The 20328-nt window shown below is 32.6% G+C and overlaps 1 protein-coding gene across 1 annotated transcript in view; it reads left to right on the forward strand.

Moving 5' to 3' along the window:
• The first annotated feature begins 1294 nt into the window (after positions 1-1294).
• LOC143387486 (A-kinase anchor protein 9-like) overlaps positions 1295-20328 on the forward strand; it is a 30389-nt gene continuing 11355 nt past the window's right edge. The window contains exons 1-9 of the mRNA XM_077108464.1: positions 1295-1490; positions 3208-3370; positions 13378-13395; positions 13722-13803; positions 14928-15020; positions 15780-16124; positions 17603-17640; positions 17864-18041; positions 19091-19231. Coding sequence (XP_076964579.1) covers positions 1295-1490; positions 3208-3370; positions 13378-13395; positions 13722-13803; positions 14928-15020; positions 15780-16124; positions 17603-17640; positions 17864-18041; positions 19091-19231 — 1254 coding nt within the window. The remainder of the gene's footprint in view (positions 1491-3207; positions 3371-13377; positions 13396-13721; positions 13804-14927; positions 15021-15779; positions 16125-17602; positions 17641-17863; positions 18042-19090; positions 19232-20328) is intronic.

A 20328-nucleotide genomic window follows, 5' to 3' on the forward strand; every position in this document is an offset into this window, starting at 1 on the left:
AGGGCTGGGGTTGGGATTGTGGGTCAGTGGCAGAGCATTTGTCTCACATATGTGAAGCACTGGGTTCAATCCTCAGTACCACATAAAAATGAAAATATTGAAAAAAAAAAGGGGGCTCGAAATGTAGCTCACAGGTAGAGAGCACCCCTGGGTTTAATTCCCAGTGCCATGAAAATAAAATATTATTTGAAAATAAAAATGAAAGATAAGGAAGAGCCAAGACAACATGAGAGAAATTGGTATGAAAATTTGTTCTCCTGGTCTCCTTGGCTAACTACTCTTACACAGCTGTAGCCGATCCATTGCTGTTAGTCCTCTTAGGGTTTTTAATTGGACCCTGCATCTTTAACTGTTTATTTAATAAGATATATAAAACAAAAAATACATTCTGTAAAACTGATGGTCCTCCATACTCACTAGAGTAGCTGTAAACCAATGATGATTAATTAATGATTTGATTAGTTCCATAAAACCAGTGGGGAATGTTATAGGCCAGGCTATATAAGCAATGACCAAACAGACTTCATTTTACCCTGAGACTCCATATTACATAAGAAGAGCTTCTCCCATAGGAAAGCCCCATCACTGTACCACATTACTAATTGCCTAGCATAGCCTACTTGCAATACAGAATAGCAATTCTTACACAGTGTAAAATTGTTCTCTTTGATTCCCACTTTCCTTGGGCAGTGTACCTTTCTGGGGAATAATTAATTAGATGTTAGTAGCCATTCTTTAATTTGAATTCAACTAGGGTCACTTTGATCCATTTCTCTTTTGATTATGATTATGAAAAAATCCCAGGAGAAATGAATGAGATGAAAATTTGATTAAGACATTGCATTGTTTCACTAATGGCTTTATTCAGCTTCTGTACTACTTCTTGCTTGCTTGCTTGCTGGTTGCCAAGTCAATCTGGATGTGGTTTTCGCCTTTAAATATCCTAAAATGTTGAGGCTCTAGGCTGTTTCCTGCAGAGACAACTTTTTCCTGTAGGGAGCAGTCCCGGACAGTCAGAATAAAGACTCTCCAATATGGACAAATCATAAGCTATACCAAATATCAGAATTTGCTCTAAAATTGAGGTAATGATAGTACTGTCCTTGAAAAAAGAAGTAGCTCAGTATAACTGAATGAAGAATGAAGAAAAAATGTCATTGATTCTCTTATGAAGTTTTAAACTATAATTTATTTCTCCTCTTGTTTTAGTATATGCAAAAGCAAATTATTTTATAGTAAATTATTTTAAATTTTTCTAATATATATTCACTTTCAGAATAATTTAAGGCTAGAGATGGAAGCTCAGTGCATATGCCTTTCACTGGTTTATTCATCTCACGTGGATCAGGTTCGTGAATATATGGAAAATGATAAAGATAAAGCTCTTTGCAATCTTAAAAAGGAGCTTATTTCTACTCAAGAGGAAAAGATCAAGGAACTTCAGAAAATACACCAGTTAGAACTACAGAATGTAAAAACACAAGAAACAGGTAAATAGTTTCTGACTTATAATTACCATGAAGCATCACTTAGAGTCCACCATTTCATAATTCTGTCCTTAGAACTCACAGGGGAAGGTGATATGTGTATCTAAGCCCTAGTCTTATTTGTTCATATAATCATTGGATATTCATTCAAGTGCTAGAGAAAACTAAAATTACTGAGTCATTTTCCCATAGGAAATTATAATCCATTGGGAAAGCATATATAAATACACTGAAAATTTCTGAAATGTGAAGAATGGAGGGAGAAAAAAGAGTCTTGTCTTTCCTGGGGAGATGAGTAGGATGAGGGTATGGTTAGGAGTAACTGGGTTGGAAATTTGGGGAAGGCTATGGAGTCTTAAGCATTGAGCTTTATCTAAGATTGCATCCATTTGGGAGAACTGGGAGTTCAGGTTGTGTTAGCTAGATAAAACTGGAGAGATTGAAAGGAGCTTGATCAGGAAAGGTTTTATGTACTCTAATGAAACATGTTTATGTTTTATGCTATTGGTGATAAGACCTACAGCAGGATTTTAAATAGTGGGAGTAACAATAAGATTTTTATTTTAAGTTGATACCATTAGGATCTGTTGGAAGGGATGAAATTATTGATGGGAAGACCAGCCAGATTGAATTGAGTATGATAGAAAGTTAAGTTCAACACTTAGAGTTAGGTTCTAGTTTGTCGTTAATGTTAGCAGAAATTAAGAATGATACCCAAGTTTCTAGCTTAAGAAACTAGAGTATGGTTCTAGTCATAGAAAGAAACCAATTTGTGAAAAAATAATAATTCAGTTTTAAATATATTGAGTTAAGAATAGAATACTTATTGACTTTGAAAAAATATATAGGAGTTAGTTGAAAATAGAAGTCTGAAACCTGGGAGAAAAATTTAATTATGAGGTAAAGATTTATAATCAGCATGAATGTCAAGGACAAGAGGTCAAAGACAAGAATGAGTTATCAGGGGAAACTAGAGAGTGAGTTAAAAGACCAAGATGGCATAATGGGAAGTAACAATGTTAAGGGACCATACAATGAACCATAAACAATTAGTCACAGTTAATGTTTTTCTTTCATGATTATTTGGCCAGTTAACTAGACTTCTTGTGTTCAAGGTATCTCTAGGCCTTCACTTTTGCTTTTAGGAATGAGTTTTATTATTGGAATTGCTTTGGTGAACAGAATAGAATTTCAAGCATATCAGATAATACCATGCTTTTTCACTTCAGGAGTTCTTTGAATATAGTAATATTTTAAGTTTGTATTTTTTTAAATTGATATCTTCTTGAGGTAGTCTGTCCACTATTTCCCAAATTGCATGTTAACTAATGGCTCATTTAAATGGCAAAAAAGTTAGTTTAGTGATTAATTATCAGCATTTTTAAGAAATCAAAATAAAAGAGGAAAGTGAAAGGTGTTAACTACTCTCCTCTGGTCCCTTTTCAACACTTCTTTTGTTTCATGTTTCTGAATTGTTTTAAAGATATAAAATTGTTGAATTTAGAGATACTATACCATAAGGATAGGAGAAATGATCTTGAATCACACTGTTTTCTTGTTTTCATCAGTCAGAATGAGTCAAATTAAAACCTGAGTTTCACTCCAAACATTTTTCAAAGAATAAATATTTTTATACATTGAAATAAAATGATTGTTATTTCACTGAGAAGTTTGTATTGAAATGTGTATTGTCTTCTCTTCCTGTTATCTTCTCTGAAAGATACCAAAAAAATTAAACAACTTGAAGAACAAATTCAAGAATTAGAAAACTTCATATGTTTTATGCACAAACAATTGAAAGAAACTGAAGAAAATCATAGGGCAGAAATTTATTCTCTACAGGAGAAGCTTCAAGCCATTAGTGAGACCACGGTGGACCCAAGGTATCTATTTACTTAAAACTTCATTCAGCAGTATTTGTAGCTTAGTAACAATGATAGTATCATCTGGAATGGTTATTTTAAGAATAAAATATAACTTTAACAAAGAGATAGGATGTAACATTTTTAAGAAATAAGAGCAGGAGATAATTCTGTATCTTTGAAATGTGTGAAATAAATGTTGGTATAAACCAAAGACATTTTATTATAGGAATTTTACTTATACTTTTATAAAGATGTTATTATTAATCTATTTTCTGAATTAAAATAATTCAGGTAGTAGACATTTACTTGTTTATTATATGCCTAGGCTTTGATATGTTGATGTGGTGAATACTTAAATAGTCTAAGTATGATCATTCCACTATGACTTGAATATACTCCATTTGATTGTCTAATGCTCAAATTCATCATCTCCAAATAGAACCCTGATCTATGAGGAGAGAAGAAATGATCTTCAATTACCACTATGTATGTTTTCTTGGATCAGGATCTTCTAAAATTTGCTCCTTCTGTAGCCATATTCATCCATCATAACTCCATTCTGTCATAACTTTCTGCCGTTCTATGAAAAAATCTTGGGTTTTTTTTTTAACCTTCAAAGTACATCAAAACTGTGCCACTCCTTACTGCTCCACTGGTCCCTGCCATTGTTTTGTGTTTCACCTGGATTACACAACTTCTGTTTACAGTCTATTCTCTATATAGTCAACACAAGTGCCAGAACCTTTGCTTTTATAATTTCAGTTACATCATGTTACTCTAATCCTCTTCTGCTCTTTACAGTCTCACTAGTCCTGAGGACCATGACATCTTTGACTTCCATTTCCTACTGACTTTCTTATCACTTACTGTTCTCAAACCATATAATCCCATGGGGTTGGGGTTGGAGCTCAGCAGTAAAGCGCTGGCCTGGCTTGTGTGAGGTCCTGGGTTTGATTCTCAGCACCACATATAAATAAATAAAGTAAAGGTCCATTGACAACTAAAAACAATTTTAAAAGATTAAAAAAAAAAAACCTCATACATCCCCCACTGTGATCCTCAAATATATCACATATCAGTATGCTTCTGCTTTAGGGATTCATTGGCTTTTTCTTCTACCTAGAATGATTATTCTCCAGGTATTTGCATGCCCACACCCTCATCTCCTTTGGATCTTTACTTAGATGTCATGTTCTTACATAAATTAAAATCGTCCCCAAAGAGTCTGTGTCTTACTTTTCTACTTCATTTTTTCTTAAAATTATTTGTTTTATATGTACGCATACATTATAATCATTGTGTGTGTGCATGTATATGTGTATATAAATAATGTATGTATGTAATTTATATATACAAATATATATAAATTTAGAGGAAGTATTTTTTTATTTTGTTTGTTTTCGATTAAGGAATTTAAGCCTTTTTTTAAAAAAATTTTTATTAGTTGTTATTTTATTTATTTATTTACTTACATGCAGTGCTAAGAATTGAACCCAGTGCCTTATACACACTAGGCAAGTACTTTACCACTGAGCCACAACCCCACCCTAGGAATTTAAGCTTATCTTTGTCTATTTAAGTCACTGATGTATTCTAAATCCACATGATTTCTAAATACTAATCTTACCTTATTGTTATAAGAATAGACATTTTAAGAAAACATTGTTACAATGTAGTGAATGCTTATATAACAATACAGAATTCAGACATACATACCAAAAGATATGTGGGTAGATAAAATTAAAATCAAACTGATTGTAAGTTAAAATTAAACTAACTGTAAGTTAAGAACCTTCTCTTTCCTGTTGTCACACTGCATTTCCAATATAAGCAATCATTGTTACTTTTGATATGTATTCTTTCAGACATTTTCCTATTTATATAGACATATATGTTAAAACAGGCTTTTAATGCAAGTGAGAATTTACAAGCTATTTTAACTCAGTAATATATCTTAGATATATCTTTATATATATTTATACATACATACATACATACATACATGCACACACACATATTTTTATATATTTATATAATTTTTTTTGTATCAGGGATTGAATTCAGGGGCCCTTTACCACCAAGCAACATCCTCACCCCTCTTCTTTTTTTTCAGAACTACTGTTTTTATTTAAAATAACTAATGTTCAGATCTACCACATACCAGTTGGGTAATGTTAGACAAATCGAATTTAATGAAATATTATTTCTATATATGTAGTTTCAATAACTAATTATTTTTTTAGTTCTAACAATTTTTTTTCTACTAACTAGTTATCTAAGACAGTAGGATGCATTTTGACATATCATGCATAAATGAAGTATAACTTCTCATTCTTTGGTTGTGCATGATGTAGAATATGTGATGTAATCATATATGTACCTGGGGTAATAATATCTGATTCATTCTACTATTCTTTCTTCCCTCATAACCCTCCCCTCCCCTCATTGCCAAAATATGTTTATTCTTCCCTACCCCCCCCAACCCATTGTGAATTAGTATCTGCATATCAGACAAAATATTCAGTCTTTGGTTCTTTTGGGTTGGCTTATTTAGCTTAGCATGATATTCTCCAGGTCCATCCATTTGCCACCAAATGCCATAATTTCATTCTTCTTTAAGGCTGAGTAATACTCCATTGGGAAGATATATATCACACTTTCTTTATCCATTCATCTGTTGAAGGACACCTGGGTTGGTTCCGTAGTTTAGCTATTGTGAATTTAGCTGCTATAAACATGATGTGGCTGCATCACTGTATTATGCTGATTTAAAGCCCTTTGAGTATAAACCTAAGAGTGGGATAACTGGGTCAAATGGTGGTTCCATTCCACGTTTTCTTAGGAATCTCCATGCTGCTTTCTATAGTAGTTGCATCAATTTGCAGTCCCACCAGCAATGTATGAGTGTACCTTTACCCCCACATGCTTGCCAACATTTATTGTTGCATATTTTTTCTTTTTCTTTTTTTTGTGGTGCTTAGTATTGAACTAGGGCCTTGGTCATGTGAGGCAAGCAGTCTACCAAGTGAGCTATGTCCCTAGGCCTGTTGCTCGTATTCCTGATAGTTGCCATTCTAACTGGAGTGAGATAGAATCTCATTGGAGTTTTGATTTGCATTTCTCTAATTGCTAGAGATGTTGAATGTATTTTCACATATTTGTTGATCGATTGTATGTCTTCTGTGAAGTGTCTGTTCAGTTCCTTAGCCCATTTATTGATTGGTTTGTTTTTCTGGTGTTTTTATTGTTTTTTAATTTTTTTTTTTAGTTGTTGTTGAATTTTTATTTTTTAAATTTATTTATATGTGGTGCTGAGAATCAAACTCTAGGTCCCTCACACATGCCAGGCAAGCACTCTACCACTGAGCCACAACCACAGCCCCTGGTGTTAAGTTTCTTGAGTTTTTTTATATATCCTGGGGATTAATGCTCTGAGGTGTATGTGTGGTAAAGGTTTTCTCCCATTCGGTAGGCACTCTCTTCATGTTATTGATTGTTTGATGTGAAGAACCATTTTAGTTTGAATCTTTTTATTGATTCTTGCTTATAGTTCTTGTGCTCTAGAAATCTTGTTAAGGAGGTCATTTCCTAAGCTGAGATGGTAGAGTTTGGACCTACTTTTTCTTCTGTTAAATGCATGGTCTCTGTTCTAGTGCCTAAATCCTTGATCCACTTTGAATTGAGTTTTGTGCAAGATTAGAGATAGAGGTTTAATTTCATTTTGCTTCATGTTGATTTTCAGTTTTCCCAGCACCATTTGTTGATTAGGCTATCTTTTCTCTAGTGAGTATTTTTGTCACCTTTGTCTAGTATGAGATAACTGTATTTATATGGGTTTGTCTCTATGTCTTCTATTCTGTATCATTGGTCTATGTGACTGTTTTGGTGCCAATGTCATCCCATTGTTTTTTGTTGTTGCTGTTATGGCTCTGTAGTATAATTTAATTTCTGGTATTATGATGCCTCTTGCTTCACTTTTCTTCCTAAGGATTGCTTTGGCTATTCTGGGTCTCTTTTTTTCCAAATGAATTTCATGATTGCTTTTTCTAGTTCTACAAAGAATGTCATTGGAATTTTAATAGGAATTGCATTAAATCTATATAATGCTTTTGGTAGTATGGCCATTTTGACAATGTTAATTCTGCCTATCAAAGAACATGGGAGATATTTCCATCTTCTAAGGTCTTCATTTTTTTTCTTTAGTTTTCTGTAGTTTTCACTGTAGAGGTCTTTCACCTCTTTTGTTAGATTGATTCCAAATATTCTATTTTATTTTTTGACGCTATTGTGAATGGGGTAGTTTTCCTAATTTCTTTTTCAGTGGCTTTATCACTGATATATAGGAATGCATTTGATGTATGGTTGTTAATTTTATATCCTGCTACTTTGCTGAATTTCATTCATTAATTCGAGAAGTTTTCTGGTGGATTTTTTAGGTCTTCTAAATATAGAATCATATTGTCGGCAAATAGTAATAATTTGAGTTCTTTTTCTATTTGTATCCCTTTAATTTCTTTCTTCTGTCTACTTGCCCTGGCTAGTTTCCAGGATTATATCAAATATAAGTGGTAAAAAAAGGGTATTCTTGTTTTACTACAGTTTGTAGATGGAATGCCTTCAGTTTTTCTCCATTTAGAATGATTTTGGTCTTGGGTTTAGCATGTATAGCTTTTACAGTGTTGAGATTTGTTTCTACTATCCCTAGTTTTTCTAGTGTTTTAAATATTAAAGGGTGCTTTATTTTGTCAAATGCCTTTTGTGCTCCAATTGAAATGATCATATGATTCTTTTTGAAGTCTATTGATGTGATGAATTACATTTATTTATTTCTGTATGTTGAACCAACCTTGAATCCCACTTGAATATGATGAACTATTGTTTTAGTCAGCTTTTTTATTTCTGTTACTAAAAGATCTGACCAGAACAATTTTAAGAGAGGAAAGGGACTCATGGTGTTATTTGAGGGCTCATGGTGTTTAGACGTCTTAGTCCATAGAAGGCCAGCTCCATTCCTTGGGCTTTGAGGTAAGGCAGAACATCTGGAAGAAGAGTGTGACAGAGGGAATGAGTTCACATAGTGATCAGGAAACAGAGACAGAGACTTCACTCTCCAGATACAAAATATATACCCCATATAGAGACTCCACTCTCCAGATAAAAAATGTATACTCCATAGCCATCCCCCCAATTTCCATCTCCTCCAGCCATACCCTGCCACTTCATTTAATTCCGATCGGGGATTAATTCACTGATTAGGTTAGTCATTTCTCTTCTGAATCTTCTTGCATTGTCTTATGTGAAATTTTTGGGGATACCTCACAACCAAACCATAACAACTATATTTTTAATGTTTTTATATGTGAGTTGCCAGAATTGTATACAGAAGTTTTGCATCTATGTTCATTAGGGGAATTGGTCTGAAGTTATCTTTCCTTGATGTGTCTTTGTCTGATTTTGATATCAGGTGATACTAGCTTCATAGAATGAGTTTGGAAGAGTTCCCTCCTTTTCTGTTTCATGAAATAGTTTGAGGCTTATTGGTATTAATTCATCAAAGGTCTTGTAGAACTGGGTAAGAATCTGTTTCATCCTGGGCGTTACTTAAATGGTTGGCTTTTGATGACTTCTTCTATTTTATTGCTTGAAATTGATCTGTTTAAATTGTGTATGTCCTCCTAATTCTATTTGGGTAGCTCATTTGTCTCTAGAAATTTGTTGATGTCTTTAAATTTTTCATTTTTATTGGAGTATAAATTTTCAAAATAGCTTCTGATTCTCTACTGTATTTCAATAGTATCTGTTGTAATATTTTTTGTGATTATGAATTTTAGTGATTTGAGTTTTCTGTCTTCATTAGCATGATTGAGTTTATCAATTTTATTTATTTTTTCAAAGACACAACTTTTTGTTTTGTTAATTTTTTAATTGTTCCGATTATTTCAATTTCATTTATTTCAGCTCTGATTTTAATTATTTCCTGTCTTCTACTGCTTTTGGTGTTGATTTGTTTTTCTTTTTCTAGGGCTTTGAGATCTTATGTTAGGTCATTTACTCATTGACTCTCCATTCTTTTAATGAATTTAGCTTAATAGTGTCCCAGAGATTTTGACAAGTTGTATCAGTTCTCATTTATCTCCGGTAAGTATTTTAAAAATTTCATCCCTGACTTCTTCTTATATCCATTGGTTAGTCAATAGCGTATTATTTAGTCTCTAGGTGTTGGAGTTTTTATTTTTAATTGTATCAATGATTTCTAATTTCATTCCATTATGATCTGATAGAATGCAGGGTATAATCTCTTTTTTTATTTCATAATTGTTGCTTTGTGGCATATTTTAGAGAAGAGTCTGTGTGCTGCTGAGAAGAACATGTATTCGTTGATGGATATAATACTCTTTATATGTCTGTTAAGTATAAATTATTGATTATATTATTAAGTTCTATAGTTTTTTTGTTTAGTTTTTGTTTGACGATCTATCCAGTAGTGAGAAAGGTTTGTTAAAGTCACTCAGTATTATTGTATTATGGTCTATTTAATTCTTGAAATTGAGGCAGGGTTTGTTTGATATATGTAGATGCTCCATTGTTTGGGGCATAAACATTTAATGTTATGTCTTGTTGATGTATAATTCCCTTAAGCAGTATGAAATGTCTTCTTTGTCCCTTCTGATTAACTTTTGGCTTGAAGTACACTTTATCTGACATGGGGATAGAAACCCCTGTTTGTTTACCCAGTCCATGTGAGTGATATGTTTTTTCCCGTCCTTTCATTTTCACTCTGTCGATGTCTTTGCTTATGAGGTGAGTCTCTTGGAGACAACAGACTTTTGGGTTTTGTTTTTTTAATCCAATCTGCCAATCTATGTCTTTTGGGTTTATTAGTTTAGACCATTAACATTATTTTTGAGATATGATTTGTGTTCCCAGTCATTTTAGTTTATTTCTACTTTTTACTTTGAATTAATTTCTCCTTTGATTGATTATTCCTTTTGTATGGCTCCTCCCTTTGTTGATTTTGACTTTTTTTTCCATCTTCATGGAATATTTTGTTGATAATGTTTTATAGCACAGATTTTCTAGTTATGAATTCTTTTAACTTTTGTTTATTATGGAAAGTTTTTATTTCATCTTTAAATCTGAAGTTTTATTTCGTTAGATATAAAATTCTTGGTCGGCATCCGTCTTCTTCAGAACTAGGTATATATTATTCCAGAACCTCCTGGCTTTGAGGGTCTGGGTTGAAAAATCACATGAGATCCTAATTAGTTTCCCTCTTTATATAATCTGATATTTTTTCTCTCATAGCCTTTAAAATTCAATCCTTATTTTCTATATTTGACCTTTTTCTTTATGATGTGTCTTGATGTGGGTCTGTTGTGATCTTGTACATTTGAGGTCCTCTTGTATTTGATTTTCCATTTCATTCTTCAGATTTTGGAAATTTTTTCATATTATTTCATTGAAATACTGGGCATTCCTTTGGTTTGTATCTCTATGCCTTCACCTATCCCGATAAATCTTAATTCGGTCTTTCCTTGTTATTTCATCATTCTTGGAAGTTCTGTTCATGGTTTCTTACCATCTTCCCTGTGTAGTCAACTTTATTTTCAAAATTATATATTTTGTCTTCATTGCCTGAGGTTCTATCTTCCAAATGGTCTAGTCTATTGATAATAATTTCCATTGAATTTTTAATTGGTTTATTGATTGTTTCATTTTGAGGATTTCTGGGGTTGTTGTTGTTGTTGTTGTTGTTATATTCTGAGAATCTCTGCCTCTGCAGTGATCTTTTACCTCCTCAAATTTATCTCTGATTTTATTCCCTATATCATTCTTTATGTACCAGGTCAGTCTAATATGTACTTTCTAAATTCCTTTTCTACATTTCTTTTACTGTGTTGTCTATGGGTTTAATTATTGGATCATCTTGGTTTGTTTGGGCCACTTTGTTCCATTGTTTTTTCATGTTGTTCTTATGTCTGTTCTTCTAGCAGTGTGGATTTCAGGCAGTACAGTGTCTACCCTGTAGATTCATAGTGTCCCTGAAGATTTCTAGTACCTCACCTTTAAGGAAGAGACAAATAATAACTGCACCCAATACAAACAATATACAGCCTTAAACCAAATAGCTCCTATTAAGGCATCCACAGTTTTGTTCAATTAAACTGAAATGATGTGTTCAATTATTGTCTACAATATAAACAGTAAGTTTGCAAAAAAGTTTACAGTTTCCATTGGTGGAAAAAGAGAGAACAAAAGTCATGTAGGGTGTGATGTTTATGAGGAAGGATCAGAAAAGATAGAAGTTAAAAAATTATAGGAAGAATGAAGGGAGGACTTAATAGAGGTTGGGTGATAGCAAGAGAAAAGTGAGAAAGAGAATCCAAGGAAACTGATAAATGAGAGGGGGAAAATATATATATATATATATATATATATATATATATATATATATATATATATATATATAGAGAGAGAGAGAGAGAGAGAGAGAGAGAGAATTTTTTAAAAGAAAATAATAAACAACAAAACTGGAATGTACTATTCAGATATCCTAGTCCTCAATAAAATAATCCATGAAAAATACTTGGTTTCAAAAATGGTAGACATGTGAGAGAAGAAAAAAAAGGAATCTGGATGAAAAATTGAACACTTTTTTTCATTGCAGTTCAAGTTTCTCAGCTTCTCTTCTGAGCAGTTAGGTATGTTGTCTGGAATTTGATGCTAGCGCTACCCTCAGGGTAGTTAGGGTTGCTAGGGTGAGAGTGTTAGTCCTGGAAGCGAAACTACTAGAGCCAAGGTGTAGGCTTAGGTACGTTCCGATCTCTTAACTGCGTGCCTATTGGTCTGAAGATTTTAATTCATCACACCTCCAAGGCTCAGCAATTGTCTGTCCACATTGGAAGACCGTACCTCGGGAATCTCCTTTAGGTTCTACGCATGTGATGTAGGAATCTGTTCTTAGCCCACTACTTTGCCTGCAGACCCCATGAACCCTGGTGGTCATTTGGTCTCCAAACTTGATCTCTTCCTTTGCTGGTCCTTTCAAATTCACAGTCAGGCACTTCTCTTCCAGCCAGTGCTACAAGCAGCTGATTGGATGGGGAGGGGAAAGCCAGGTGGGTTTCCTTGATCAGTATTCTCCTGTGTAAATGTCCCTCCATGCTTGATTTTCTCCTGGTCACTTTGGAACACTCTCTATCACACAGCATGGGTTTGCCTTGCACATTTTTGGGGCCAGACTTCGATCTGCCAATAATTGACTCATCTAGCTGCAGGCCCCCCAGCCACTGCTTCTCAAGGGTTCTTTCTGCTGTCCTCCATGCATGCCACCAAGAAAGCTGGTGGCTTCCCTCCTGTACACAGATGCTGTGCAGCACAGCTTACTAGGTTTTTTTGTTTGTTTGTTTGTTGTTTTTTGAGCAGTATCTCTGAGCTCTTAAGCTCTCCATACAGCAAAACACCTCTGTTTTCCTAGGAATGGGGGTTCCTTTATTGCTTTACTACATTCACATAGGGATTATTCTGGTTTGTCCTTCCAGCTCTTTTACTGCTCTGGAGCTGGGGATCTTTCCCCCTTATTTTATTATACAAGATCTCTTGAGTCCATGATCTGTTTTGCGTATCCAGTATTAAATTCCATTTAAGTCCTTCCTAGTTCTGGACCATTCACCCATCTTGTTGAAAAAAATGACCTTTTTGCTTTTCTTGGTTCACTCCACAGATCTGTCAGGGAAGCAAATACTTTATTCAGCCATCTTCCTGCATTTCCAACCCCCCCTTTTTTTTTTTGAAAGAGAGTCTCACTAAATTGCTAAGGCTCATCCTGAATTTTTGATCCTCCTGCCTCAACCTCCCAAATTTCTGGAGTTGCAAGCACACACCACGGTACCTGGCTCTTTTAATATATTTAATCCAATATAATCTATTCTATATTATTATATGTTTTGTGTCTGTGTAATTTAGATAGCCATGTAATATGAATAATATGTATCATATATCTTAGGTATATAAGTAGTGTGTAGTATCAGTGTATATAGTATGTTATATTATGTACACTGTTGCTATATAAGCATATCTAAGATGTTATTTTTAAAAGACTTATTAAAAATGTTTTTTTACATAATAAATTTTTTATCATACATTTATACTGAAATTCATTAAATGACATAATATTCATTGTTACTTTTAAATGGAAAAATTAGTCAAAAATGTTTTAAGTTACAATACTTGTAACCCTGGGGGAACTATCATTCTTGTCTCCCCACTGCCTCAGTACACGTTATGCATGGTAGAAACTTTGGATAAAACACACAACACTAATTTTTTTATACTTTTTAATTTATATTTAGCTTCTCTGTTGATTCAGTGTAATTAAAGAATCTGATGTACAGAAATCAGTAGTACATCTTGGAAGTTGTCTAAAAAAGAATATTGATCATGCAATAGAGGTACGTTATTTTTAATCTTCATTTTTAAACAGTTATGTACACTGATACTTTTTCTTACTATCAATTTTATGTCTTCAGTTTTGTAATTATGTAGTAAATATTTGGCTAAGATTAAGCATAAAGCATGAGGATAATACCTTATGTAAAAGATCCAGAATGTCTATAGAAATATTTTCATAGCATAGGAAAAACACAGAGAAAGTTAAATTTGAGAATTTTCCTCCCCTGTTACAAGTTTAAATTTTTTCTTTGTAACATTTCTTTATGAACTGTGTAACAAATCAGCTTCAGTACCATGGCCAACATAGTCTTTTCTTCCCCTTATGGAAGCAGAGGGTATCTTCAGAATGGTGTATAGGATTCCCTAAAATCCAAGGTGCTAGGACTGGAATAATGGATCAGGCCATCTTCCAACAGAAGTAATGATAGAAAAACACTTTTTTTTTTTTTTTAACCGTGATTGCCACTGAACCACTCTCTGCCTGTCCTCAACATTGTATTATTCAAAACTTTTTTCAAACCCCCAACTGCATCTTCATCTTCACTCAATAATTCTAAATTCTAGTAAAAATTAAAATCACTGACTATTGCCCATTCTCATTCTGGATATTAAGAAGAGATATGAGCCACACTCATCCCTTATTAAATGTCTGTTGGATGAAATTCAAATAATTGGTAAATAAACAAATACTTTCATGTTGAGAGTATATCTACATTTCTAAAAGAAGATTTATGTTTTTAATTGATAAACATAATTTGTATGTGGAAAATTTGCTCATGATTTCATTATCAAACATAGCCACTTGTTAACATTTTACTTAAAATAAATATACATTTATACATATGTCTTATTAATTATATTTAAGTGTCCTTAACCCACCCTAGAATTTATGCTAATAATTACAGATATGTAAATATATTTCTCTCTTTGCATCTTTAAGTTTATAGTAAGTGTAATTATTTCGTAGGATTATTAGATTAAATGTTTTTAGTTAAAAGATAACTGAAATTTATTTTTATTTGAAAGTGTCCAAAAATAGTGATATTTTTGGAATATTGACTACATCCTTAAAATTAATGGTATAAAATCATTGTAAATTGTCATATTTCACCCTTCAATTTAGTTTTCTAAGGAATGTGGAATGAAACAAGAAACAAATATGGTTAAATTGTTGGAAAAACAATACCAAGAAAGATTAGAAGAAGAAATAGCTAAGGTAAGTTTATAGTTCATCTGCAAGTTTTTCTTGGTTTATAGATTTTCTTGATCTTTAAACTGTCAAAAAAAAGCATGGATTATATTGATGGTATGTACTTTGTTTTTATTTGTAAGTTTCATATATAGTCCATCGAACAGTTGTGTAACAGCATCAACTATAATTGCTGCTTCATAGAATGTTTGCGGTGCTTTTCATTGAAAAGAACATTTTTTTCTTAATATAGAATAGTAATTACAATTTTTCAGAATGCCACAAGTTTTTATATATGTGTTACATTGTAAATAGTTACCTTGTGAAGGAGTTTGGCATTCTAAAAATGAGGGAAAAGTTTTGAGGAGAAAAATTAGTTGTATTACCCTGATAAATTATTGTAATGTTAGATAATAACTACAGATACTGATGGAGGATTGTCACAGAACATTATCACTCATGGGCAAGTGAATTTTCTTGGAAGGAAGAAATATAAAGACTTTAATTTTATTTTTTATTTTTGTACTGAGCATTTATTGATGTTATAGTTAGAAAAGTTTTGCTTGTTTTATTTTAAAAGGCAGGCAGTAAAACACTTTGATGTTAAATTTATTGAAAAATAGCCTATCTCTGTATCACTTTATCAGAGGATTTATTTTTTGTTTTTCAAACTATGAGGCCAGGCTTTTTTCTAATTCATATAATTTTGAGTAATCACCCACTTTTTAAATCCAGCTGGTATTTATCAATCTAATCCTTTTTTGTTTGTTTGATTGATTTCTTTAGGACATTGTGTCAATGAGCATTGCATTTGCTCAACAAACTGAACTATCTAGACTATCAAAGGGAAAAGAAAATACTATGTCATCAAAACAAGCACTTACTTCCTGTCAGCAAAATGAAAAACATTATTTTAATGAAATGAAATTATCTCAGGATCAAATTGATCTTCAGACCTCTGATGCATTGGACATGAAATTTAAAGAAGAATTTAAGCCACTTAGTAAAGAGTTAGGAGAAGATGGAGAAGTTCTATTACCAAACAGTGATCATCTTGATGATATAGTAGAATCAGAGGTCCACCAACTAACTATTTCAGAAGAAATGTTCTTCAAAGACAAAACATTTATAGTTAGCGAATCTGTAAGTATGCTTCTTTGAATATAAAAAAAGAAAAACTTATGATAATATCTTCAGTTTAAAACAGTAGCAATAATGCTGATTAATAGAGAATGAAAGTATGAAGTCCAGTCTTGACTTTAATGTATTTTATTAATTATAAGGTATTTGACTAAGTGAAACAATATTTGTGTGAAGTATAAAATAAGTCAGGTCATAGTATTCTTGGTTGTCTTATGGACATAGTACATGTTAAGTTCTCATTGTAAATTATACCTATGTTAATTTTATTTAAACTAATTGAAGATTAATTATATTATAACTAGGTAATACCTGGGGCCAAATGATTTGCTCAATTAAATGTAAGAACATAAAAGGAAATTGCTACGAATTCAAGAAGACAATTCAAAGTATCTTATTATCTATATACTAATTCTTTTTTCTTGTTAGTTGAGAATCTATTACCCCAACGAATTGCAGCCTTTATTAGAAAACAATAAATTCTACTTCTTTTAAAATTCTCTGAATTTCAAATTTATTTTATGTGTTCACGATAGATATATCTTGTTCAGAGGAGTATTGAAATAAAAATGCCAGCCTTTTATGTAATGCAAAACTTGTGAAATGTTTATGAAAACTAATTTAGCTGTAGCTGTTCAAGGCAGAATGATTTTAATTAGTATCATAAGGGATTGAAGTATTCATAGAACCTATTGACTTGTCAAGAGTGTGAGAAACTCATAAATGTAAAGCATTTATTTCCAAATAAAATTTATTATAATTTTTCTTTGAATAAGCAGTTTTCTATCATACTGTGATGACCAATGAATAAAAATTAAATAGGCAAAATTCCTTTTATTTTGTGAACTCAATTTTAAAAATATTTTTCTAGTTGTATATGGACATAATACCTTTATTTTATTTGTTTATTTTTATGTGGTTCCCAGGATTGAACCCAGTGCCTCATGCATGCTAGGCAAGCACTCTACTACTGAGGCACAACCCTGGCCCTATAAACTTTGCGTGTGTGTGTGTGTGTGTGTGTGTGTGTATGTGTGTGTGTGTATATTTGTTGTTGTTTTTTATATTATTTCCCCATTATAAAATATCAAGAGATATAAAGGAGTTATAACTTCATTAATAGAAGGGGCTGGAGATGTAGCTTGGTGGTAGAGCACTTGCCCAGCATGTGTGAGGCCCTGGGATCAATCTCTAGTATGGGCAGAAAAAACAGTGGATGGGGTGGGGGTTGGAGGGGGTGGATAAAGAATCTTGAGTATTTTGTTTTTCTCTGTTAGAATTAGATTTTAGCTAAACTATCTTGTAAGTAGCTGTTTCCATTTGGAACATAACATATATGGTGGTAATAAATTAACTTCATGTTGTTTTGGAATTATAAATAAGAAAAATACTTTTTTAAAAAAAGTGATTTATGGGCTGGGGTTGTGGCTCAGTGGTAGAGCACTTGCCTTGCATGGGTGAGGCACTAGGTTCGATCCTCAGCACCACATAAAATAAATGAAAAAAGGTATTATGTTCATCTACATTTAAAAAATAATTTTTTTAAAAAAGTGATTTATGCTTTTGTTTAATAATAAAACTAAAACTCAGATGCTTCATGTTGTTAATAGAATTGTTTTCATATTCAGTTAGAGTATCAATGCTGACTAATTGCCACAAAATATGTTATGATTGAGTTTTTTGCTTGTGTTTTTTCCTATCAAAGATTCATGGTAAATGTTGACATCAAGCATGGATGCTTCTAGACAAATGATGTCAAACGAAGAACAGTTGGAAGATATGAGGCAAGAACTTGTACAACAGTATGAAGAACATCAACAGGCCACAGAACTGTTGAGGCAGGCACACATGAGACACATGGAGCAGCTACAAGAAGAGATTAAGAGACTTAATAGACAGTTAGCCCAGGTATGGAACTTTAGAGTCTCTTTTCTCCTCAATTGAAATAATGATATTTTTAATGTGGCTTTTTTTTTAAGTCAAAATTATTTTTCCTAGATACAAATAAATTACAAATACTTAACATCAGGAAGTTCCTGGGATCAACTTTAGACCTTGTTAGGCACACCTAACTCAACTGATATAATGTGCATTTTTATTTTATTTAACTGCCTTTCAGGCACTGGAAATGTGACTACAATATAAATTTAAAAATTCTATTGACCATACATAGCTAAAGCACTTTGAGAGTTTTGGAAATATTATACTGAGGTACTTGAGTATACAGTTGCTGTCATTCACTTTTTCAATGTTCACTTACAGTTCTGTGAGTCTACCAATTACCATCTCCAAGGTTTATCTTTATCTATCTTTAATCCATCTTTTTAATCATGAATGGAAATCTTCTGAAGTAATCTGTTATTAGAACTCTCTCCAAGGACACATCTCTTGTTGATTAGAGAAATTCAAATTTATGTAACATTCTTTTCTAAATTTAAATATCTCATAGTATTTGGGAGCTATATTCTTGTCAACTGCTATATAAAATATACTCACAAAATTATGGCAGAAAAGCAAGAAACATTTACATGAAAGTTCTTATGAAAACAAATTTATTGAATTTAATTTTGAAAACTAAAACGTGTATTTTTTAAATATAAAATAATAGGGAAATTGATATTTGAGAATAAAATATATCATTTGAAAAATCAGTTTTGCTTTTCTTCATTGCATTTTGTGAATTTATTCTTCTAAAATTTCAATGCAAAAATTGACAGAGAAAATATTACTTGAACTATACAAATTCCTGAATATTTAAGTTTAAATAACTTTTTTCTAAAGTTGCAAATTTTGCATTGAACTTCATATGTGCCTTTTAATCCCTAATAATGAAATATGAATCATAAGGTAGAATCAAGGTCTCTTGGTCCCAAGGGGTTAAAAGAAATCTGCTTGATGTTTCTGCTTTTTACCTCTATCGCAATCAATATTCTTCCATGACCTCTTTTCTTACTTAGAGATCCTCATTAAACAATGAAAACCTGGTTTCAGAAGGAGAAAGGATGCTTTTAGAGGAGTTGGAAGCACTAAAGCAACTGTCTTTAGCTGGAAGAGAGAAGCTGTGTTGTGAGCTGCGCAGCAGCAGTACGCAAACACAGGTAGTATTGACTTTGGTGCATTTAGGAACAGTAGATCTACAATGCAGTAGGATTTGTTTGTCTTTATTGTTGGTGGGAGAGGTATTTTTATAGTTACTAAGCTTAACATATTGGTGATCACTTAGATGTAAGGTAGATGGAGTCAAAATGCCTTGCTTTCTGTTTAAGATAATTTGAATCTGGCATTGCTGTAGGAGAAACTGTTGTTCTACCAAGGAGCAACCTTTATTGACAATCCTTATTGCCACACTATATAGAGTATATTAGTTTGAAGCCATTAAAACATCTTTCATCTCTACACTTGAATGTTTTATCCTTTTTTTGATACTGCTGATCTCTTGATAAATTGTAGTTAAATATTATTTCAAGCACTTTCTGTTTCACATCATACCAGTATAGAAGAATGATATGCTGTTTTTAAGATGACAGGTTTTCTTTCTGTCTTGTCCTCTCTGCCGTTGCACAAACTTAAACAGAATGAAAATGAAAACCAAAGGTAAATTGAGGAACAGACATTGAAAGAAAAGGAAATGGACAGAAAACCTGAAGATGTACCTCCTGATAGTCTGTCCAGTGAAAGCTATACAAAATGTGTATTTTTTCAGTGCAAAATCAATTAAAATGGTTGTTCAAATGTAATAAACTTTATTCATCCTGATTTTTATCTAGTACATGTGTATTTTCTTAAAATGTCAATCAGTTATTAACTTTCATAGCCTCAAAGAAACTTTTTAAACCAGAAAATTAAGTATTTTATAATCCTCTTTTGAGTAGTTACTGATTCACTGGCCAAGGGAAGATTACATGATAAGGAGTCTAAATTTAGGAGACAGTCATATGTGCCCAGCCATTCCTGCTGGAGGTAAATTATTTGAATTGGCAGCAATTTTCTGGGGAATGCAATAAACAGGGTCAACTTCCTGAGAGCTCTGATGTTCTTACTGCAGCTGTGAGAGTTGGGGCCACTCCACCCTCTTCCTTAACCAAGGTCTCAACCCCCTCGATTGAGACAGGCCACGGAGGAGTATTGTTCTCTATTTCTTTGTCTAAGTCTTGTAGTCCTGATGTATCCAGTGCAGAAACCCCTCCCTAACCCA

This window comes from Callospermophilus lateralis, unplaced genomic scaffold, assembly GCF_048772815.1.
Source record: "Callospermophilus lateralis isolate mCalLat2 unplaced genomic scaffold, mCalLat2.hap1 Scaffold_82, whole genome shotgun sequence".
NCBI classification, from domain to species: domain Eukaryota; kingdom Metazoa; phylum Chordata; class Mammalia; order Rodentia; family Sciuridae; genus Callospermophilus; species Callospermophilus lateralis.